The sequence below is a fragment of the Euleptes europaea genome, chromosome 6 (genome assembly GCF_029931775.1).
Source record: "Euleptes europaea isolate rEulEur1 chromosome 6, rEulEur1.hap1, whole genome shotgun sequence".
NCBI lineage: Eukaryota > Metazoa > Chordata > Lepidosauria > Squamata > Sphaerodactylidae > Euleptes > Euleptes europaea.
The window spans coordinates 37828827-37854437 of NC_079317.1; the positions used below are offsets into that span (position 1 = coordinate 37828827).

At 41.3% G+C, this 25611-nt stretch overlaps 1 protein-coding gene across 1 annotated transcript in view; it reads right to left on the bottom strand.

Annotated features, from left to right (window-relative positions):
- Window positions 1-25611, bottom strand: part of MIPOL1 (mirror-image polydactyly 1) — a 127467-nt gene that overhangs the window by 51284 nt on the left and 50572 nt on the right. Inside the window, exon 7 of the mRNA XM_056851401.1 lies at window positions 19566-19673. Within this exon, the coding sequence (XP_056707379.1) occupies window positions 19566-19673 (108 nt within the window). The remainder of the gene's footprint in view (window positions 1-19565; window positions 19674-25611) is intronic.

The following is a 25611-nucleotide window of genomic DNA, read 5'->3' on the forward strand; positions in this document are numbered from 1 at the left end:
CCAAACCTAGTTTTCAAAATTAAATCTGAAGTGCCAGAAATGAATATATTCTGTAACAAACACAAATGGAAGAAAGCCAATATTCACACTGAATAACAACAAAAACAACCAACTAGTGAAAACCCCCTAGTAAAACTGCCACTTGTTTCCTGTTCAGTGGGAATATGTTACAAGTCAAATGGTAAACTAAGTACTCTGGTAGGAATTTATAGAGCATTTAGGAATTACTGATTACTACTAATGCTAACAAGCACAACTGATTCAAGAGGGGAAACCTCTTAATAATACAAAATTTAGCATCATTCAACATATATGCTATCCAAGTACTGTATAGACTATAGAATGTTCTGGGGGATAAATTCTACTATTACAACTTGGCTTTAAGGTTTGCTAACAGTGTTCATTAAGTAACTCTTTAAGCCTGAACATATGCATTGCTTGATGTGGAATGTTGTTTAAAGTAACTATGCTGAGGATCCTAGTGGGCTGGGCAGTGTGACTGTATAATGTTTACTCAGAAGTAAATGCGACTGAGTTCAATAGGACTTACAGCCCTAGAACAAGGCACAGTATTTACAAACATGTTGATGCAACTACTGAATCCATTAGCATCAACATTAAATTTCACTGATGAAGGATTAAAAAGTCAGATGAAAAATACAATGGAGCTAAATGCAAGCCTTTTCAAGTCCCATTGATCCCATTCTTTCATTGCAATTAATGGGACTTAAAACTGCTTAAATTGGGATCATGGCCTAATTAATGAATTAATTGTATAGAAGATGTCTCTTGTACATGCAGAGGTTTTCTTATGCAACAGAAAGTGATTTCATTTGAGAAACCATGGAAAATTATTCCCCACCAAACTTTCTAGAACAAATGCTAGAATGTTAATTTGGGTTTTTGTTTTGTTTTCTGTGAACCATCTTTCTAGGACTCACAAGGCTGAGGAAATCACATATGCCACATTAAAAAAAAATTCAGGACTCGGTTACAGTCTTTTTGTACACAAGTATATTCTTTTGATCTTGATGAATCTCACAAGATATGAACAGTTGATGATAATGTTTTAAAGGTTGCTCTCTAGTAGTAGATGCTTTACGGAACTGGATATCTTTACCAACTGATAAATGTTTTATGATTATAAATGCTTATTTACCACAATTCCCTGTTTGCCTCAGCTTCAATTATGAGGCATGATATCAATCCTTTGATTGTTTAACAATCATTGAAAGATATAACCTATTAGACATTCCTCTTCAGTTCAATTCACGTGAACTGCTAGTCTTTATCAAGCAGGGCAATCGCCTTATCTGAGTAATAACCATTTCACATTGTTGGAGCCGAAGAGGTGCCTGCCAGGCAGAAAGAAAACAGGTTGAAAATAAGGCTACATTTGACATCTTAATTCAGGGAATTCAGGAAATGAGCTGTTTCCATGTTTTGAATGGAACTTCAGAGTGAGTATATTTTCCAAGGGGAAATTTACCAGGGGATACATCTAACCACTTGTGAAGCTGGTTATCTTTAAATGTGGAAAGGATGCTACCATTTGCCTGCTTCCCTAGACTTCTGATCTTGTGTAGATGTATACAACAGTCTCCTTACCAAATACCAGGATAATATCATATACATGAAGCTGACAGGGAGGATGAGCAACCAGAACAAAATAATCTTAATTGGCTTAACGTTTCTACCTTTCCCCAGTCACTTCATCATATCACAGGCTTTAAAAGGGCTTTCTGATTCTATTTAACCATTGGTCCTGGTTGCTTGAGCTAACCCTTCCCTGTAAGAAGGAAGTTCCAGCCATCAAGTCACAGCTGACTTATGGCGACCCCATAGCGTTTTCAAGGCAAGAGATGTTCAGAGGTGGTTGCCTGTCTCTGCATCACCCTGGTATTCCTTGGAGGTCTCCCAGTCAAATAATAGCCAGGGTCAGGGCTAAGAGTGTGTGTGTGTAACTGACCCAAGGTCACCCAGCAAGCTTCCATGACACAAGTGGGGATTTCCCAGGTCTTAGTCTGAAACCTTAATCTCTACACCATGCTGGCAAACCCACAAGGAAGATGGAGGAAAGAGAGACAGAGGGGCTATTTCTCCCCATGATAGCTGCCAGCCTGCCCGCAATCATTGCAAAACAGAGGGAAACCCTTAGCTTGTTCTAGCTGATAGACAGGCAGGGATGTGGAGACAGGGGAAACAGAGGCAGATGCCCAGGCTTTGTCCCTCCCCTAGCAATAGGCAGACCACCTGCCTTTCAGAAAAATGGGTGCAGGTAGATTGAGGCAGAGGCTAAGGTTTGACCCTTGATAGTAAACATGCACACCGAATCAGAAGAGAAGCAGCAGATCAATTATGAGTGATCACCTCTCTGTGAATGTGAGAGAACCGCTACTTGCGATCTCTCAACGTTCACACTTTCAAGTAATAGCATTAACCATTCCCTTTTACAAATGCCACCTCCTAGTGGCCCCTACTCCATGCCCAGAAGATGGCAATAAAAACCCTTCAGGATCCCTGGTCAATCTGGCCTGGAGGAAAATAGCTTCTTGACCTTCAAAAGTCTGGATATAAACTTTTATTTTAAGATACACCCTGTTTTGTAATATAAAACAATTACATTACATTTTATATCCAGTTCTCCCCAATGTCTATTAGGTAAACTTAAAAACTAAACATTAAAACAAAACTTCAGATGATAAAATGCACACGGCTGCTGAACGGGTTTGTTCAGAAGTTAACACTTAGTTGCCTGGGGGATCAGCTGGGTGTCAGCTCCTGGGAAATTTTTCTGGATCTGCCTTGCTACGAGACTGCATTATTTCTGGGAGGGGGATCAGAAGCTGACTCTTAGTTGATCTCCCAATCAGCTTCTGATCTCCCAGCCTGTAAACATTGGTGCTTGCCATTGGTGCTCTGCCATTGGTGCTCTGATCTCTAAGAAACCTGAGTCACAACAAAGTATTTTATTTGGAGGGGGGAATCCATTGACTCCCAGCTGACCAAGGGGTCACCTAGAATTATGCTTCTGATCTACTCTTCCATCAAAAGCCATTGGTGCTTGCCATTGGTGCTCTGATCTCTAAGAAACCTGAGTCACAACAAAGTAGTTTTATTTGGAGGGGGGAATCCATTGACTCCCAGCTGACCAAGGGGTCACCTAGAATTATGCTTCTGATCTACTCTTCCATCCAAATCATTGTAGCCCTGTGCCGACAATTGGGAGGAAGGGCAGGCACAGGTGCTCTGGCCCCACTTCCAAATTGTCTGCACGGTATGAATGTGAGGAGGAAGTGTCTATGCACATGCCACATCTCTAGGGTTGCCAACCTCCAGGAACTAGCTGAGGACCTCGTGCTATTACAACTGCTCTCCAGCCGATAGAGATCAGTTCAACTGGAGAAAATGGCTGCTTTGGCAATTGAACTCTATGGCATTGACGTCCCTCCCCTCCCCAAACCCCGCCCTCTTCTGGCTCCACCCTAAAATCCTCCCACTGGTGGCGAAGAGGGACCTGGAAACCCTACCCATCTCTGTGATCAACAATGTTTGGAAAGCATTTATATACCATACCTAGTTATAACATTTTGTAAAAACAAAATTTACAAACTTTAAGTACCCTTTTACAAACAGCTACTAAGAAGTTTTGACAAGCTGAAATTACCTGCTAAAGGTTGAGTTTCAGACTTATTAGATAATTGGTAGCAGTATGATGATGATGAATAAGACCATAATTAACTAAACAGTGCCTGAGGCAATATTTTAAGCAAAGTCCAATGGAGCAAAAATTCTTATTCCAGAAATATAAATATATTGACAACAATTAAAATGACATGTTTTACATTAGGAACTAATGGCTATTTTTCGATGTCCATGTGAAATTTTATTTTACAAAAAGGGATTCTACATGCACACTGTACTGGGTTCCATGGAGCGTTTGGGGATAAGGACATTTAACGTTCCCCAAACATGAGAAAAGATCAAAATATTATGAACTAGGGTCAGAAGTGCTGTTAATGATTAGCTCCATTAAAGGCCTGACTTCTCTCTCTCTCTGTCTCTTTTGAATTGCAGAGGCAACACATCATGCAGGTCTCTCTGTGTCATTCTTTGGCCACTTCCAGGCAGATTGAGAAAAGCTGGAAAGCAAACACAGGTGTTTTAAAACTGGAGCTGCTGTCAGGGACAACCACAAACACCCTTTGCTCTAGTGTGGCTGTGCATCTTGCCCGCCCTCTCTTTTGAAAAAGAGAGCTCATAAAGAAAATGTCAAATGTTTCACCTTTCAACACCTCAAAATAACTCAGAGCTTAAAGTATTGTCTAGGAAATCTCAAGCAAATAGTTATTTTTTTTAAATTCCTTTTTAAATGTAGCCAAGATAGAATTAGTCAGGTAAAATTCTTCCCTGCCCCCCCCATCTCTTTTTGCTAATTGCTTTATTTGGAAGATAGGTTTTTTTCAGGTTTATTGGAAAGCACTACAGTTATTATACACAGAAAACATCATCTAGAGAACCACACAGCTAAATCCATGAATCCAGTAAGATTATTGATTAATTTTACTTTTTAACCAACTATACTGAGCTGCAGGAGGGAAGGCAACGTAATATAGTCTGATCTCGTCAGATCTTGGAAGCTAAGCAGGATCAGCCCTGGTCAGAATTCAGATGGGAGACAACAAGGAACACCAAGGTTGCTATACAGAGGAAGGCACTGGCAAACCACCTCTGTTAATCTCTTTCCTTGTAAACCCCATAAGGGTTTGCCAGAAGTCGGTTGCGACTTGGCGGCACTTGACACACAAACACATATACAGAGCTGCCAAGAGAGAGGGACGACATTTTGGAGCCCTGGTAATCCTAGGCTCATGGAGCTAGACAAGTCACATCATTTATTGTCTTATGGGTTGGGTCTAGGTGGTGAGAAGGAAGCCCAGGCAGAATCTGTGCTGGTGGGGTTCTGAGAAATCTTTGCCTCAAAGCTATATCGCAATCCACTTGAGACATGGTAGTTTTCCAATATTGTAGCAAACAGGGAACTCCAAGCACAAATCTTAAAACTCTTTGGACTGTGACCAGAGTGGTTTTTTCCTAAATTTCTCTTCCCTATTCCACTTAATGATATGATGATAGCCGTTGGTAAAACACTTGCACCATAAGTGTTCCACATGTGCCCCATCATGTAGAAACACACTGTATGTCAGTGCTGGGAGATTAAACATGGGGTGGCTTTGTTCTTCATGCCCTGCTTCAAGCCTTCTGAGAGCATCTAGACCTTCACTGTGTCACTACTGGACTAGATGGCCCATGGGCCTAACATGACAACTCTAACGTTACTATTTGAGATTGCAAAAGTCATACTGGTGATTTCTTATCAGACTGCTCATCAGGACTCTAAACATTCAAGCTTTGAAAAACTATCAGCAATTTTTGAACTACAGCAGACCTATCTATGGTCATGATCCCATGGAGCCATGTGCGCTTACATCAATGTTAATGCATCCCTTTCTTCCCTCTATTCAAACATTTGTTGGAGAAGCCTTCGATATAATTTACCACTCCAGGGTGACTTGACCTGCAGATGAACAAGTGACAATTTATATCTGCACAATTCCAAAAATTATATAGATCTACAGAACCTGCTGAACTCAGTGCAATTTATTCCTGGAGTATGAAACTGATGTTCTCCCGATTCAGAGGCTAGGAATCCATATCAAATGTATTAATTAAAATCTTGAAGAGGATATACTTCTTAAGCTATATTCTATTTAAATGATAACAGGCAACAGACTGTATCAATGATAAATGTAGTATTATTAAGCTTCTATAATCTTACCCATTCAGTGTGCCTCACTTCACCCAAAGTGTACCATGGCTATTAGATCGAACATGGGTGTTGGAAAAAAAAGGACCATAATTACAGGTTGGATTTGAAGGTGACATTATCTCTCAGTTCCTTTTCTATGTAAAGAGATCAATAATCCAGGTAGATTTACTTTAGAAATTGTGGTCTCACAGGCAAACGGCTCCATGGGAAAGGGTAACAGCAAATAAACACACAGACAACTGTAACTTTTGGGAAATAAATGGCCACAGCTTTATTGATTACAACAGATGGAGCATGGCGGAGCATGGGGGCGGATCCAGAGATCAGATGGCCACCCTGTCATCCGATGTATCGAAAGCATCGATCACCGACCCCAACCGCATGTGGGGAACAACACCGGAGTGGCGCTTCGGTGGCCCCACCAGGACGGAAATCTCTGTGTGAAACCAATGCCACCTGGGAGTGGAGCACCCAAAACAAGCCCCTGAGCTGGGCAACGATGATGTACTCCATCCCAAGACCCCTTATGGGGATCCCCAAAAAGGGAAGGAAAGGCACCTCTTCCCAGCCTGGATCAGTCCCTATGCCGAAAACCGCCCAAGCTGTGACGAAAGAAAGAATCAAAAACATAGCATGAAGGGAGGGTGGGTGGGACTCGTGGCTGCCCGCTGCCAAACAGGCCGGTGAGTGGGCGCCGCTGCCCATAAATAGGCGCGGGGATGGGCCAGGGAGCCAGGCGCGCTGGCGTCACTCTCTGGCGCCTGGGAAGCTGCTTGAGGCGAGCGAGACAGACAGCGAGAGTGGAGACCCTCGCTCCCGCTGAAACCCCCTTCTTTTCCCTCTGCAGCCGCCCTGGGTAGGACCGCAACGCGCAACTCGGTAGTTCAAGTTGCGTTCACTAATGGATTCATATCTGTAAATAATTTCAGCATACTAGCTTGGTTCAGAAGTCACAGAAAACCATGATTTAATTAAACTAACTATGGTCAGTGTGATCATCTCAGTGTGGGCTACCCCCTTAACTATGGTTAGCTAGGGTATGACAGAGAAGACGGACTTCTTGGGTATGTCAAACCAGGATCTGAAGCCATGGCTTGAAATAGGTGTATGAATGCAGACATCCTGACTCAATCCTGGCTTGTTTTCTGGCTGTAATATAGACCAGGGTACTAGCCGGGTCTCTGCAGGGGAGGCGAGGGAAACGTGAAGGCAAGGAATACTACAAAAGCACAATAAGAGCAGCCAGAGGGCTTTTTGCGCAGCCAGCTTGTTCCGGCTTTTCTGTGCAGTTGATCCACTGGTATCAGAATCACCTTGATCACAGAGCTGCTGCATGTCTTCCCTCCCTCTGCATTTTTGCAGCTGGCATATTGGTTTATTTTCTTACAGACATACTGTAAAAAAATGGTTTTCTGAGTGAGGATGCTGTCATCATTGGTGGTGTAACCACACCACACACCCTTTTTGTGCGTGTGCTATATTGATATATATCAATATACTGCTAGGTGATGGCTATGCCCTGCCCTCAGGATAATGCTGCCGCAGTCGTCTTGCTTGTGGTCTTCCTGGAGGCCCCTGGTTGGCCACTGTGTGAACAGACTGCTGGACTGGATGTACCTTAGTCTGATCCAGCAGGGCTTTTCTTATGTTCTTGTGTTCTTAGGACTATCTGTGGCCACAAATGACCATCCAACTAGATGATGACAGAATATACCAGCCTGGTCTAGCTCAGACCTACATGAAGGGTCTTGCAAACAGGAACTTGTCATCATCATCCCTCCTGCAGCACCAGTGTTTTGTAGGTAACAGGAGCTACTGGGAGAAGGAGAAAGTAATGAAGATTTGCCTTGATGGGCAGAGTTCACAAGATGTAACTCATTGTTTTTTCTTTTTGTGTGTCCTGCCCATTCCTTTAATTTATACGGTGTTCTGTCCAGAGCCAGATGGGTTCTCCGGGACTGGTCCCACAACCATCACAAAAGGGGGCAGGAGGGCAGGGCTGCAGCCCCTCAGCAGGGATGGAAAGGGAATATGGGGCTTACCTATAGCTCCAGAGACAAGGCCAGTCATTGGTGTGGCTGCAGGGCCGGGCTTTCTCAGGGCAGCAGAATCAGGTGACAAGCCAGCAACACCATGGCTTCAAGCTCTGGCAGGCCAGAAATCGAAACCATGCCTCTGCAGCCAAACAGCAGCCTAATGAGATCAGGCCAGGGAAGAGGCCAGAGCAATGTTGTCCTCAAGATGGTGCAAACCATCCCCAAGCCTTTCGCAGGGATGGAAGGTGACACCCAGGATTGGCTGGTTCCCCACAAACCAGAGGAAAAGGGGGAGGGAGTTGCAGAGACTGCGAGAAGTGATTTAAACTCCTCCAGCCCAGAGCCAAGGAGAACATTGCTTGGACTACTCCTCTCTCCATGGAACTATCTAAGACAGAAGGGCAGGAGAGGGAAGAGAGAGTCCCCACGGGAGGACGTGGATCAGAGTTAAGATTCAGTGTGCTCCCCTCACAGTCTGAGGCCTCTGCAGGGGAGGAGGTTGAACTCAATATGCCTTCTGGTGGCCTCATCTCTGAGTAGGTAAACATGCCACATGGTGCCAGCCATGGATCACTTAGGTACATATGTATTACTTCTGTTAACATTTGTAGGTACAACTATGTTGTTTTCTAATGTCAGTTTTGCATTATAGATGCCTATCAGAATAAAGGAATGACCCAGGCTAAGACTTGTGTTCATCATCTCAGCCCTGGCTTGGCGTCTGTCAACTTTCAGAGATAAAGTTGACACAAGGGTTAGGGCCTTTTCTATTGTGGTACCTCATCTGTGCAACTCCCTTCTCCTATCGAGTTCTGGTACCAGGTTGCAACCTTTTTATATTTACAGGCTTTTTAACTAGTAGTGTTTAATCTCGTATTGCTTGTAATTGCTGCTGCTATTAACGCTTTAAATATTTTGATTATTTCTATGGTTATTTTACTTGTTATTCAATGTTGGTTGGTTGTTTCAAAGTGCTCTTTTAACCATCTGAATTGCTGACCGTGCATTTTGTATTTGACTGCCTTTATTAATTAAAGTTTTCTTCTACTGAATATTGTGTTGGAAATCAGCTCAAGAGATTTTTTTATCAGAGATAGCAGAATGTAAATATTTTTAAAATAAATAACAGCAAGGATTCCTGCAGAAGGTATTATTTCAAAATAAATGTATCATTTTAATAAAAGTCATGTTTATTTTATATTTAATTAATCAAGCATAACAAGTCTGCATTTTTGTCCTTAGAAAATCTACAGACATATATATTTAAAACGACAAAAACCCATTTCTATTTGTCACTGAATTAATCACTGGACAAGGCTCCATTTTGTGGGAAATGTTTTTTTCTAGAATCACATCTGCTGAAATGCAGACTGGAATGAAGTTTGTATTGTTGTTTTAAAATTCTGTAGATAGGAAGCTAGAATGGTGTGACAAGCTGCTTCTGGTACTACTACAATGTCAACTCTGCTGGGCAAGTTTTTTTTTAAAAAAGAAAGAGACTAAAGAGAGAGAAAAATGAAAGCTGATGTCATTTTCTTTTGAATATAAACAAAACCCAGCAAGAGCATAGATGTATTTTTCTGAAGAAAAACTGAAAAAACAAAACTTTGAGAGAGGTAGACATTCCTCTGCGAGGTCATAGCTAATAAAACATTTGGAAGACAACATGACACAATTTAGGTTTAAAGGTTCACTTAACTTTATTTTAATGTTTTGAATCTCACATGTCAAAAGATGTTTAAATTGTTTTGTGACTTGACAATTGATATCTGCTGGAATAATTTTTAAGGAGCTTTTCTTTCTTTCTGTTTTGTTTCAGTTAAAATTAAAATCCATGCTGCCTAATCCTTGGAGTCAATCTGTAATTAAGGGGATTTAAAGAGAGACCATGCACTGCATTAATGATAACATGTAATATCTGTTTTAATACTCTAACAAAAGAACAAAAACCAGGCAACACACAAAAACACAATCATGCCTATATTCTGTTTGAATTTACCCCAATCATGTTTCTGTGAGCCATCAGAGATACTTGATGCTTATAGACATGGGATTTCATGGTTTAATATCTGGGCAGTTTACAGTTAAGGCCATGATCCTTACGCTAGGGATTTTAGTCTATCAGAGGGTCACCATAAGCATGGAGGGCAGGGATCATCTACCTGTATCCCATTGTATAAAAGAAGGAATTTTAGCAAGTGCAAGCTGTCATGATACAAGAAAAACAAACATCTGCCACAGTTCCTTTGCCCAGATGGAGTTCAGGGTCCCTTTGCATCTGGTCACTTTAGTGTTAAAAGTGACATGGTTTGCTGAATATACCTGGTAATTCAGACACTCCCTACCTTTCAGTGCTGTGATAGACTTTCTGTGTTTTCTCTGTGTTCTTTAGCATGATTTGGATTCCTGTACATTGTAGAGTGTTTAGGTTAGTTTCAATTCCACTCTACCATCTATGCAATTATCTACACAATTACTTGTGTTGTAAAAGTAATTTTAAAAATCCAATACACATTCCTACACAAGAAGGGCAGTAGTGTATGTTTGTTAGAGAGAGAGAGGAGGAGGAGGAAGAGGAGGAAGAGGAGGAGGAGGTCAAAATGGGCATTTCCATATAAGCATGCATGTTCCTATTTAAGCACAAACATCCACAGTTCTCAAAAATAAGTGCACAGTCTCCTAAGCCTTCGCACAGATGCAATCACTTCATTTTCATAACATGCCAATTGCTTATGTGAACTGATCCTGACTTTATGTGTGTATCTGTCTACATAGCATTCTATGACATTTACAGCACAATCCTAAGGGGTTGTTGTTGCGGGGCGTCCAGGGATGATACAGCCACACTGCCTCCTGAGCAGTTCGCTGGCCCGAAAATGCAAGCTGAAAATGTAATTTATTCAGAACCTCATGAAACTGCTTCACGCCCCCTTTGGCACCAGCACGAGCCCTTGCACTGGGGAAACGATGCCATGCACTGGCGTAAGGGGCCTTGTTCTGGTGTTAGTGCCAATTTAGCCAGTGCAAGTGGAACTAACGCCAGCGCAGGGGCCACGCCAGCTCCAAAGACCTTCCAACCTTCAGGATTGCTCTGCCTCTTTAGAAATGATCAACTGAAATGTGCAGCCCAATCCACAATTCTGTTAGACTGAAGTACTGGGATTCAACTCTCTTGTTCAGCACTGATGAATGTAGAACTAAATCCACTGGGCTGCAATCCCCAGCTCACCTACCTAGAGTAAACCCTACTGAATAAAATGGGGTTTACTTATGAGTAAACATGCACAGGATTGAACTGTTAAAAGATGAAATACCTCAGGTTAACTGGTTTGTAGACTGAGCTCTTTGTCGCAAAGTTGGTTCAATAACATGAAACTAAATTCATGACTGGCTTGGGCAAGTGGTGTTCAGTAAAATCGGCTTCCAAACAGAACAATGATATTTAGTTTATCTGCAATGTTAACCTCCTTTATGCTTCATCTATTAGCTAGATTTTACTTTAATTAAAAGTAAAACTTTGAAAACACAACTTTGTTAAGTGAATATTCAGTGGAGATTGAACTTCTAACTAGAAATGCCAGGACACAGTATTTATCGCTATAAAGGAGGAGAAGAACTTCTCTAAGGTTATTGCTTCCTACTGAATAATTCATTTTTGTATAAGTATAATGAAATACTCAAATTGAGGTACACGCCAGGACTGAGCAATCAGGTTCTGCAAGGATGACACATCCTAATATAGTCTCTGCTGAGATCTCCAAGTGTTTGCACTGCTTTAATATCTTCCACACATTGGGAATGCATTCAGCTTGACTTGCTTGCGAGCAGTATGTTTAGTATTTGTTCCTAGACCCTTTACGTTCAACCAACATAAACCAAATCAAGACTTCTGTGCACTGCTTGGCAACCTGCTAAAGCAACGCCTTTCTAAAACATTTGGGGAAATACAGGGTCTGCATTGTTGATTCATTTTTATGTCTTTGGAACTGCTTCTGGGCATATAAACATGCTTTATTTATTTATTTATTTATTTATTTATTTATTTATTTATTTATTGTCTCGTGCATTGATTGGCTTGATCATTAACACTGGAACACGAGAAAATCTAGTATCTACGAAAACAGATCTCCTGGAAAGTAAGGAAAAACTTCAGATTCTGGGACAGAGACAATGTTTTATGTCCAAGTGTACATTGAGATCTTTGTGGATATGAATCATGGAAGAAGAGTTTTTTTATATGCTGATTTTCTCTACCTTTTAAGTAGAATCAAACTGGCTTACAATCTCCTTCTCTTCCTCTCCCCACAACAGACACTTTGTCAGGTATGTGAGGCTGAGAGAGCTCGAAGAGAACTGTGACTAGCCCAAGGTCACCCAGCTGGCTTTGTGTGTAGCAGCGGGGAAACCAACCCAGTTCACCAGATTAGAGTCTGCCACTCCTAACCACTACACCATGCTGGCTCTCACATAACCACGCTGGCTCTCACATATGTGGATACACATAACTAGATTAAAATCTAGACACAAGCCCAGTCATGGCAAGGGCCCAGTGGAGATAAGAGCTCAGTTTTGATTGTTAAAATAATGCAACAATGGAAAGTTTTACATTCGTCCATTCTCCCCATATGGTCTTATTTAGCTTTTAAAGAGAAAGAGATTGATGACATATATCTCATTCAATTTGATTCTAAGCAATCAGGCCTTCACATGGAACTTCCATACCATATGTGATGTTATCTGCATGGTGACTGAGGGGGAAGTACCTATCAGTTCCTTTACTACACTAAGGGTGCATTCCTAGGAGGGGGGGCTGAAATGTCTTAGGAGCCTCCATGACTCCGTGCAGGGGTAAGTGCCCATTTATCCCGTGATAATGAGCACTTATGCCGGCACAGGGGGCAGAGCTACACCAGCCTCCCTCACCAGCGTAGCCTCCTGCTGGCGTCCACATGGCGTAAATCCCTGCACCAGCATCCCGGGAGACATTCTCGGGGTGTTGCTGGGGGTGGAGTTGCCTTTAGGCAGCTTCCTAGCCCCTTTCGCCCTGGGAACACCCCCTCCCATAGCAGCATGGCCATGCTACCTTTTAAGGTGACGTAGCCCTGCTTTCCCCTGTGGGGATGTTTTGGCAATATTTTGTTTTTTACCCCTCCTACAACATTTCTTTCCCTTTGCGGCATGGACATATCCCCCCCTTAGCAATGCTTTGCCCAGTTCATATTGGCCTGATGTAACAAAATGGCTGATGAGGCCCTAGGTGTGTGAACTATCTATCACAAATACTCTTCATGGTCAAAGTTACCACAACAGTGGAGGCACTTGACATCTAGTCTACTTCTACAGCATACCAGAAATGACTATCTGACTTCACCCATGTGATAGAATGAATAATGTAGTTCTTTTGCAGGTGAGTGGTGCCAAGTTCCCCAAGACTGTGATTCCCATAGGAAGGAACAACATCAATCTCCCTGACTAAACTGTTCTGATATATAAACTTTATTGGGAAGGCACTGGAAAAATCCAGAGGAAAGCCACTTCCATACCATTGCAGCAATGAGTGCACTTGGGTTTAGGAATGGCTTTAAAATACCTAGAACCTGTAAAGGAAATAAATATTGTAGAAATATATTGTTCACTGCCAGTACTCAGTATGCATCACAGCAACAATGTTCTGACAAAAAGCAGCTGCCAGGAACAATGTGGTGGGAAATTATTTACCTCAGTTGTTTCAACATAGTTCAAAGTGTTGAAAATAAAGATGCATCTGAATTGCTGCTGGCAGATCCTTTTCCCCCCGTCACAGACACAGGCATATTGTCAGACCAAAACCAAGAGAGGTGACCCCCACACCACTCAGTTGAGTGAAAATGTAGTTGGCACAAAGTACACCTGAATTTGCAACAACATGAACAACATCTTATTTTATTTTTTAAATTTAGAGCATTTTTACCCCACCTTTCCTCCTGGAGCCCCGTGGCGCAGAGTGGTAAGCTGTGGTACTGCAGTCCAAGCTCTGCTCACGATCTGAGTTCGATCCCAACAGAAGTTGGTTTCAGGTAGTCAGCTCAAGGTTGACTCAGCCTTCCATCCTTCCGAGGTCGGTAAAATTACCCAGCTTGCTGGGGGGGAAAGGGAAGATGACTGGGGAAGGCTCTGGCAAACCACCCCTCAAACAAAGTCTGCCTAGGAAACATCAGGATGTGACATCACCCCATGGGTCAGGAATGACCCGGTGCTTGCACAGGGGACCGTTACCTTTACCTTCCTACAGGAAGCTCAGGACAGTGTACCTGGTTCTCCTGTCCCCCATGTTATCCTCACAGCAACTGTGTGAGGTAGAAGAGGCTGAGAGAGAATCATTTGCCCAAAGTCACCTGGTAAGTCTCATGTCAAGTGGGGATTTGAACCCTCGTATCCCTGGTCCTAGTCCAACACACCAACAACTTCACCGCACTGGCTCTCTGGGGCTTTCCATCATATTGCTTTGTTGTTGTTTTATGCAGGAAGAGTTATTTAAATTGAAAAGCTCCTCTAGTTAAAAATCAAGTCATGAGGTGAAGAAGAAGAGGCTTTGAAGAAATCTGGATGAATAATATCATGCCATGAAAAGAGATAGATGATCTCTAAGGCTGTTCATATTTTCAGTCAGGGATTCTCCACTATTACCAGACCTCTACCAAGTATTCAATAAATGCAGCTTTGTCTTGAATTGCATATCCCTTAAAGAAAAGATATGATTTCTGAATTTTCACCTGCCAAGCAGTTATTTAAGATGCAAGAACCCTGCCAACCCTACCAGCAATCCGAATGTTGACAATCTCAAAGAATGTTTACTTCCAGACTAGCAAAAACAGCAATGATCTTACAGCATCCTAAAGACCAACAAATTCATTGAGGTATTACTGATGTTCTGATGAGTAATCTCTAGTACATCCCTGTGCCACAAGGGGCATAGACTTGAGTAATTCTACATACGATTACGTTGTAAATATGTTAGAACTTAAGGTGTCACAAGAGTCTTTACCCATTGTTTTAAAAAGAACATTTTGGCAATTTTAAAGCTTCATGAATTGAGAGAAAATCTATAAATGTTTTGTTAATTTCTGCTAAAAACAGGAAATATAAATTATTTCTTGGGCAGTTGCGGAGGGGGACATTTTCATGGAAAAGATTTCTTTATTTTGCATACCTGTCAGCTTCTTTTCCCAATTCATGTGTATGTATGAAAGCAAAATTCCAAATATAAATTGTAGAACTATGCAAACTGGATAAAACTAGAATGCTGAACATATTTTATTCTTGCTTTAGAATTTAGAGCTTGTGAGATTTGAATATTGTGGTGGAAGAATTTGATATTTTCCATAAATCATATCAAATGTTCGTCAAATAAGAGAGGTGGGAATTAAGCACAGAGAACAACTATGATGCTCTTAAAACTAATTGTATAAGCAAGCAGCTTTCGGGAAACAGCTGCAAATTTTGGCATTCTTAGCCTAAGAAGCCCCATTGGGCACAGCAGCAACATCAAGATCTTCAGATTAAGAATGAAAGATGAGTTGATGAGTGCAAACACGTCGTATCTGCCAAGCCAAGGTTAGTTTGTAGCCTTGAGAACACATTAAGGCTTTACCTGCTTTTGTCTCCATGTCTCTAGAAAAATTCACTCATTCATGTCAGCTACAGATTTCAAGCCACACAAAAGAATGGGGCTCTTTCAGGTAAAGGGGCCCTGGTACCATTGGGCGGGGGGTAGCACAAATGTCAGAAATATTTATATAGGACTTGCCCCACCTATGTCTCCTCAGTGTCTACTATCAACAGAAAGTAGATTCTATTAACTTGGAGCAGCGTTTCAGATAAGGGAACTATGGATGGGTCACAGAAAGACCTTTGCTATTTAGAGCTTCATTTGGCTTTTGAGGTGAAGAGTTTTATGAAATTGGAACATTATGCATTCAGAATAGGAAGGGAAATCAAAATAGCAATTTTTCCAGTACTTATTCTTTCTTAATACCCACTCATACTGAACATGGTCTTTGCATATGGAGATAATATTTCAGTGATATAATATTTTCACTATGAGCTCACAATCATTATTTTCCTAAGCAGTCACAAGAAAGGTATGTGTGATTAGTTTTTGTTGTTGCAGTACTTAGCATTTAGCTGAAATCTCCTCTGCCTTTCCATCAAGTATTCACCTGGTTTGAAGTTTTTTTGGGGAAGGGGGAGTTCCTTATTGTCAGCTTTGGATTTTACTCTTCTGGGCTATTTGCTGTCAACTGTCTCCTTTACTATTTGCTTCTGGGAAGTCATTTAAAAGACCCACCTCTAATAAACAACTTTGAAAATGGGTGGAGGAAGTCCAATGGTTACTTCTGCTCATTGAAAATACTCTCTTTATTCTTATCCTCTGTTGACTGCTTTTTAAATTAATCCCTAATAGGACATAGGCTCTCGCTCTGGGCTGCTAAGTAAAGTAAGTTCTCAAAGACAATGCCTACATTTTGAATTACATAGGATAGATAGGGTTGCCAACCTCCAGGTTCTAGCTGGAGATCTCCTGCTATTACAACTGATCTCCAGCCGAGAAAATGGCTGCTTGGGCAATTGGACTCTATGACATTGACGTCCCACCCCTCCCCAAACCCCGCCCTCTTCAGGCTCTTCCCAAAAAACCTCCCACTGGTGGTGAAGAGGGACCTGGTAACCCTAAGGACTGACCTGCCTGTGGACAAGGGGCACTAGTCTTTTCTTTTCTTTTTCTTTTTTTGCTGGGGGGATATACAATCATATTTATTTCTGTCACAATGGGGTCAGTTGCTGTGATCCTATAAAACTACAAGGGGATTGGACTCCAAGAAGTACAAGTGGAGTTCTGCTTGAGGATGTTTCATGTTTCTTTCTTCTTGCTATATCACATGTGCCCCTCAAAAGGCACTCTCACATGAGGGCCTACATCTGGAGGAGGATGACATTTAGAGAAATATGGACTCTCGCCTCCCTTCCACCAGCAAGTCAATGCTCTGCTCCCACACTTTGGATCTAGCCCACGGTTTCTTCAAATTCCTCATCAAAGTAAAACAAGCATTCACCGTGTCATCCTAAACATTACCTAAGCATGAATTTAGAATGGTGTAATTCTGCTTAGCATGGAAATGTTAAGATTCCACCCTTGGTAATCTACAGCCTACACATTTATTTATTTGATTTGCACTCAAGCTTTCAACCAGGAGGCATGCAAAAGAAACATGGTATCATAAGATTTTTTAGCAATCCTAAAGTTGGGCACTAACTCACATTAGCAATCCTAAAGTTGGGCACTAACCCTTGGTAATCTACAGCCTACACATTTATTTATTTGATTTGCACTCAAGCTTTCAACCAGGAGGCATGCAAAAGAAACATGGTATCATAAGATTTTTTAGCAATCCTAAAGTTGGGCACTAACTCACATTTCTGTTAGAGGGACATTTCTCTTTTGTGTACAAAACTGATTGCATACAGATTTTATTACGGGCATAAAAATTACACGAGGTGTGGTTGAGAGTATTTCTGAAAAACAGCTAAGCAGTGTGCAGTTTTACAACCCTCTCATATCTACTCCTATTCTGGTTTTCATATGGATGCTGAAAAACTTGATGTGAAAGTTCTCCATGCTGCTGGAAAATCCCAGGTACCTAAAATGTGAGGCTGCCCTCTATTAAATTTCCAAACTGGTGTAATTTCTTGCATAACTGAACTAAGCAGATATTACAAAACCTTTATATTGCACTCCCTCCCTTCAGGCTTTAATGTTTGCTGAGATTAACTCCACACTTTCATATAATCTGTTTTGCTCCTGGAAATATATTTTCCTTGACCAAGTGTCCGCTTCTCTTAACCACAAAGAATAAGGATGTTCTGCTCTCAATCTATTTGTCTTCAGTAACAAGCTAAAGAAAACTATTGCTAATATGCGCTTTCATTTCCACTGAAATAGATACTTAGGCACACAATTAAAATTACTCATACAAATGAGTCAATAGAACTATTTGTGTAAAGATAACCACAAATGTAAATAGTTCATTGGACAAAGCAGCATGCTATTTCTAAAATTTGTATATTTTTCTTCTTTGGAAGGAAAAACATCAGAATTGCTTAGTAACTTCATGTGGCCAGTAATTCTGGATAAGAATCGTGCCTCATTCCAGTACTCTCATCTTTCGCAGTTTCTAGAAGCCAGGTGACTTTATACACATGACTATGTGGGCCAGGAACTAAATGTGTTTCAGTGGTAGAAAAATCTAAATGTGAACACATGCAAAGTATATGCATATTTTAGCCCAATCTTGAGACTAGGGGCACAGTATGTAAACAAATACAATTGGTCGTGATGATTCAAGGGACAGCATAACTTTAAAATGTCTGACATGGCAACACTGAGATGTTAGTCTAATATTGTAAACAGATCCACCGGCACATATATATATAGGACTGAGTAGCAGTTTAAAAGTCTATCTTTGTGTGGTCACAGGGATAAAAGCTGGTCTGATTTTGACAACCAAAGAATAGGTAAAACAACAAGCGTATGGAGCAGCTTGGGGGTAACTGCATTTTATTTGACAGCTGACTCCAATTTCCTCTCCAAGTGCTTTCTGTGCATCCCATGACAACAAACCAGGGACCAGCTTTAACTCTGAGTCTTGTGAAAGTTGCTTGGAGCAAGCCCAGACTAGCAGTGCAATCCTATGTACAGTTACCCCACTCTAAGCTCATTGAAGTGAATGGGCTTAGAGTGGAGTAACTCTCTTTAGGATTGCACTGTAGGGATGTGGAAAGAACAAGCCCAGTTGAGCGAGTTACCTCGAACTCATTTAGGAATGGTTACAACAACTTATACATTTCAAAAGTAGCAAATAAAGATAGCAGAAATTTTGTCCTTAGAAATGTAAAACACTTTTTTTTAAAAAGTGAAAAACCAAGCTAGTAATAGTTTCAAGTCACCAAACATTCTGATTCCTGGTAGGGTTTCTCTCTGCTCTCTGTTAAGCGGACCTGCATGGTATTTTGTGACACCTATTCCTCTGCTATTTTTTTTTTAGATGTCCTAAGGAATCCAGCGGTGCCATGATATATATTTTCTAAAAATCCAAGTACAAACTTCCTCAAATACTCTCACTCTGTTTTGTCTGCTTCCTCCCTGTTATCCTTTTTGACAAGACATTTTTCACCTGAAACTGGGAAGAGGAATAATAAGCTCCCCTATTGCAAATAGCAGTATCAGCAATGTGGTCACTACGAGGATAGGTCAACAATCTTATTAATACAGCACACATCACTTGAAGCATATCAAACAGATACTCTTCACAATATTCATTTTGTACTGTTACCAATGGACAAACAGCAACTATTCGTCAAATATTATAAAATATTGCCAGAACTGAATCTGTATGAATGTAATGTTAGTTACCAAAACACACCTAGCCAATTTGGAGAATATGTTGTTTTTATCTTGTTGCGCTTATGGATACACACACACACACACAACACAAAATAATACCATAACAGAAGGGTGCTGTATCTGTGTTTAAAGAAGGGGTTGTTGGCAAACAGCACAGCTCACTTCGGCCGAAATGTACACAACTGATATATGCGGCACAGAAAGCTGGCACCCAGGGCTTACAACCTTAATTTGCCTGCAAGAAGGAATGGAGATTTACCTTCAGAGCACGTTCTTGATTGTTTTCAGCAGTCAGATGTCTCGTGTTGTTTGCAGAAGTCTGGTTCTGCTCTTTCATATGATGAAGCTCCTGCTCCAGCCGTTTGCACTGCAATGAGGAAAGAATCCCATTAAGTAAAGGAGCTGGGGCATATCATTTTTTTCCAGCAAGCCAAATAAATTAATGTAAATACAACTACCATTTTTGTGTGTGCAAAAAAATAATATTGCAGTGAATCAGACTTCAGAGTTAAACATGTTGTGAATGATCTGGGAGATACGATAACACAGATCTTGGTTTTTGCATTCTCTCAGGGTGCAATTATTCATAGATAAAAAATGCAAATTTAATATTTCAAGGAGGAATGCAAAACATTTGAAAGATTATGTATAATTTATTAAGAAAATCATCTTCTAAGTGTGAATGAAGAGAAGTTTCTCAGCATTACATCATTAAATATAAAAATATATAGGTATGGCACACTGCATCTTAAAACACTGACCCAGAAGATATAATAACAATCGTATGTGTTCATCATTAAAAAAACAATTAAATAGATTGCAGAACGTATCTCACCCAACTAAAGGGTATAGTTATAAACAACATATGTTTATATTAATAACTGGACTATGGAAAACAATTGCTAATTTTATGTGTGGAATACACTTAAAAGAATTACATCAAGATACAGCCCTAGATGTTGAATGAATTGAAATGGTCACCAAACCAATGTTCAAGAAGGTCATAATGAACAATCCCTGGGTATTCTGGCTTAAGAGGGAAGTTGTTTGCAGAAAAAAAAATCCTAATAAGCCCAAAGAATTCAAGACCAGTGATCCACAAGCTATCTATGATAATTGAGAGAATAATCACTACAGTTAAAAGAAGAGAAGAGAATATCTAAAAGCACAAAGTTATATGAAATCAACTCTATAAAATGTTTTGCATATCATAAATTTGCATATAGAAATAGTAAAATAGTATAAATTATTTATCTTGCTGTTAATAATAATATTTAATGCAGGAAATTTCAGGAATTGCTGGAAATAGACCTTATAATTAGAGTATCAATGATGAAATTAATGGAAAATGTAGATAGAATATCAGGATTTCAGTCACTGTAAATATTTCCCATGTCAAAGAAGAGATCAATGATGTTATCAACTCTACAAGTGAATAAACAAGAAAACTGGTAGTTTGACAAAATGATAAAGAGAGTGTTTGGCTAGGATCGGAGAAACCTACCGTATATACTCGCGTATAAGCCGAGTTTTTCAGCCCAAAAAAAGGGCTGAAAAAAGCCAACTCGGCTTATACGCGGGTCAATACGGTAGGGGAGGGGAGGGGGGAGGAGGGAGGAGGGAAGAGGGAAACTTACCACTGCAGCCATCCTTCGCTGCCGGCCAGCTCGCCTTCCCGTGGCCTTGCGGCCGCCCCCCCACACCCCCCGCCGCCTCCGCTGCCCCCCCCGCCGCCGGCCCACTCGCCTGGGAGCGGCCAGCGGGGCCTGCCTGGGAGGCTGCCGGGCCCGTGCCGCTTTCCGCCGCCCGGAGCGGCCTGGGGGTGGCCTCCAGCGGCTGCAGGAAAGCCGCCCCCACCGGGCCCGCGCCGCTTTTCGCCGCCAGGAGCCGGTCAGGTAAGCCTGCGGGGGGGGGGGAGGAGTTATAAGCCAACCCTCGGCTTATACGCGGGTGCCTAATTTTTTTCCCATTTTTGGGGAGAAATTAGGCACCTCGGCTTATACGTGGGTCGGCTTATACACGGGTATATACGGTAGGTTCTAATCCTTGCTGAGCCATGAAGTTCATTGGGGGACCTTGGACCAGTTATGCTCTCTCCATCTAACTAACCACAACATATTCCTTCCTGAGCTCCTAGGAGGAAGGGAAGAATATACGTGTGATAGTTTGGTGTCCTCCCCTTCCAAAATGTTTTTAATGCTAATATTGGTAAGGAAATGTGGTGAACAATGGGACATGGATCTTTTATTTTCTCCAGTCTCTCTTCTAGGAAAGGCTTCTTTCTCCTCAGAGGCTTATGTGGGAGTCATTCTCTATGCCAATGAGCTTCCTTTTTGTGACTGTCCTTCCACCATAGACAGTACACTTGAAACCTATCTTCTAAACCTTACTATAATATGCAGAGAAAAAACTTCTAATATTATGCTCAACCCAAACTGAGAAGGCTAACTCTTTTTTGATAAAGAAAATGGAAATACTTTTCAGGGCCTGTTCACATGCTACTTAATGAACACCAACAAGGGCACCTAAAGCGAACAGCCCAGAGGTTCATGAGATCCTTCTCCCATGTAGCTACTTACTGGCCACCTTTTTATCCACCATGGTGCTCAGGACACTGTTATTTATTTACTTCATTTATAGACTGCCTTTCTTGCTGAGGCTCAAGGGGCATAACAAAATATAAAAAATCAGACAGCATAAGACATCCAATAAACAGTGCAATAGAACAATGTTGGCAGATTTAGAAAACAAAAAGGAAGGAGGGCCATAAGGGAACACCAGATGAAATAGTCTTCAACCACTGGCAGAAGACAATGATAGATGAGGACAGATGAATCTTCCTAAGTAGTGCATTCCACAGTTTTGGTGCCATGACTGATAAGACCTTTCTTAGGTAGCCACCCACTTAACCTCAGATGATGGGAGGACATGGAACAAGTCACCCAAAGGTTACATTAAAGGTCAGGTAGGTTCATATGGCCCAGGCTAGCCTGATCTCGTCAGATCTCAGAAGCTAAGTAGGGTCAGCCCTGGTTAGTATTTGGATGGGAGACCACAAAGGAATACCAGGGTTGCTGTGCAGAGGCACTGGCAAACCATCTCTGTTAGTCTCTTGCCATGAAAACCCCAAAAGGGGTCGCCATAAGTCGGCTGCGACTTGATGGCACTTTACACACACACACGCAGGTTCATATGGGAGTAGATGGTCCATATGATATGCTGATCCCAAGCCATAAAGAGCTTTAAAGTTCGATACCAGCACCTTGAATTGGTTTGGTAGCAAACTGAAAGCCATAATGGTCCCAAAAATATAAAAGCTTTCACCATTAAGCTTTCCTTATTGATGATATTATTTGTATGCTAAACTATCCAGAAAATTATTTTGTATAAATGTGTGTCCTAATATTGAAAATAAGGAAGTTCTTATCCGAATAGCACACAAAGCATTCAAGACGATGCACTCAGTTTGAAGTACAACCATATTAGACACACTGTGCATGTAATTTCATGGAGATTTTACTAATGTACGCATGTTCATTTTATAAATACAAAATTCTTTAAAGTCTGCAATATAAGCAATTTATAACCAGATATACAATGATATTAAGCAAGAGCAGGTCTTAGCTTAAAATAAGATACATTTTTCATACTGAAAAGTTTATTCTTATAGCAATATCCAGATGTGCAGACTGGCTGGAGTTCAATGCTCAGTTGCAAAGAGGCCTACTAAAATCAATGAAACTGGAGTACATTTAGCTGTGAACTGGATTGGAACAATTCTTTCTAATATTTTCTAATGAATTAGTGTTGCCCAAGGTGGATGCTGACTATAGCGGTGCCCTATGGAGCCCCGAGTCCTCTGTTGAGGAGAGGGTGTGGGTTATAAATGGAAGAAATAAATAAATAAAATGGTGTGGATACATGGAGAAGGTGCCAGCCCTGGAGATTAGTTAGCTGTGTCCAGAAAGAGCACATGCCAATGATGCCCAGCCCTGGCTGTGCGACACCCTAGTGTGTGGCCCATTACCTCAACTGGTGTTGCAAAATTCTCAAAACAATTCTCAGAACAATATTAATTTTAATTTACTTCAGTTTTTAACATAGATATATGCCATAGTATGGCAGCCATATTGTACTTTGGGGTGGCAGTTTTCCAAATTGCGAATGCTTTGACTTGAAGCCTAAAGAGCCTTTCTGTTGCACATGAGAGCACCAGTCCCCAGCAGCTTAATTTCAGGCTATACCACACACTGGGATGAAAACATGAAGGTTGGCAAGTTCCATTCTGTAAACAGGACTTTTATTAAGTGGACACCTACAATATTACATGAATGTGGATTTTTAGAATCTATAGTAAATAATTCTATCCTATGGGCTTGGCCTAAAATGGCATGCCTCTGCGAAGCCACAGCCTATGACAAAAGAATAGTAATGTTTCTCAGCATTTGTAGATATCTACTCAATGGGCATTAAGTGTTAGGAAATGGCTCAGTCCTGGGTTTAGAGAAGACCATTCCCTTCAAGTCAAAGAGAGGGCACAGATATGGGTTTCTGTATGAAGAAAGCGCAGTTTAGAGTGGAACAAAGAGAAAGAAATAGATAGAGACAAACAGCCCATTCCTGAGAGCTGCGGTGGCCAGGGACGGCGTTGCCATGGTGGTGCTGCGTGCCTCCAAAGAGGTTTTGCTGCTGCAGTGGAGGGGAAAAGGGGTTATTTTAAAATAAAAATTAGGAAAAGGGGGGGAAGCCCCATTGAAAACAGCGATGCTGCACCAACAAAAAGGTGGTGCAGCAGTGCCGTTGCTTAAGGGGCTGTTCCCGGGCTGAACGGCAGCTCTGCCCCCCGGAATGCCCTGGGAACACCTCCCAGGATGCCGGCATGAGGACTTGCGCCAAGAGGACACCAGTGGAAGGCTGAGCCGGCGTCCAAGGGCTGCACTACTGCCACAGTCCAGGGGGGCTGGAGTAAGTCCCTTATGCTGGCGTCCATGCCAGTTTAGACAGCACAAGTGGCACAGGGTCCGGGGGGGGGGGGGTCCCTGGTCTCTTGCCCTGGTGACCTCTTACCCCCCCTTGGCTTAATGACCAGGGTGGACAGATCTTCCAAGCTGGCCAGAGCCTCCACCCATTGATTCTTCTCCATGCTAAAATACTATGGAGCAGGAAGTTTCACTGAACTTCATAAGACTAATTTATGGGAAATGTGCAGAAAATCAGGCTGCTAGTGAAAGAAACTATTTATGTTTCTTAATGCCAGGTTTGGTAGAATAAGCTGTATACGTTTCTTTGTTGCATCGAGCACCAGTTCCCAAAGCTGACTTTTAACTATGCTCTTTCAGTTACCTTTGTATTTTTAAACATTTATATCCTGCTTTCCCACCAAAACATAAAGGCAGTACATATGTTGGAATACAATGATATAACCCAGACAAAAACAGTTTAACAGATTTAAAATTTGTTTTATTATTCTATTCTCCTTTTCTTTATTTTCCTTTGGAAGATCTGCACATGATGATGGCTCTCAACCCAAAAGATTCCTCAAGGAAAGCAAGCAATATTCACTGTGATTTTTTTTCAAACAGTCTCCCCCTTGTCCCAAATTCATCATGATTGCTTGAGAGGCAAATATCTCACCACTTGGATGCTACACAACTCCTTCCTCTGCAGACAAAAATAATATCAAACTCTTCCAGTCAAAACACAAACCAACCTTTGGTGTCAATGTGAGTTATGTACTTTGAACAGCAGATGTTTGGAAGCACTTATATTTATCTAAATTGATTTTATCCCTTTCTTTTCCATTCAAAAGAATAAGTATTGGGTTTTGTTTTTTTGCAGATGAAGGTCTGTGAATTTATGTAATTATGTCATGATTTTGAATTAAAGTGTTTCTTTTAAAAAACGTGAAGTCTTTGCTCACAGTTCTGGCAAACAGTCAACAACAGTGTTTAAATGATTATTTTTACAATGCCCAGCAGTTTCAAACTTCATGGATTTGGGGGTGGGGGAGAAAAGAACTTTGGAAAAGGTCAAGCCCTAGGAACATCTGCATTTTTAGAAATTTTTTATTTGATTAGCAAGAGAAACATTTCAGCTGGCCGGTGGGGGTGGGGGGAGAGGGAGGATTGCAATGTACTTCCAATGTCTTGCCAACCAGGAACCATAAAACTACTCTTCTTGCTCTCACGGCTATAAGCCAGTCAGTGTTTTAATCCATTAAGGAGTCAAAGTGAATGTAGTATATTTGGTTCCTGCTTAATAAATATCAATTTATGAATAGGATGAAGAAATGTACAAAGCGTCAT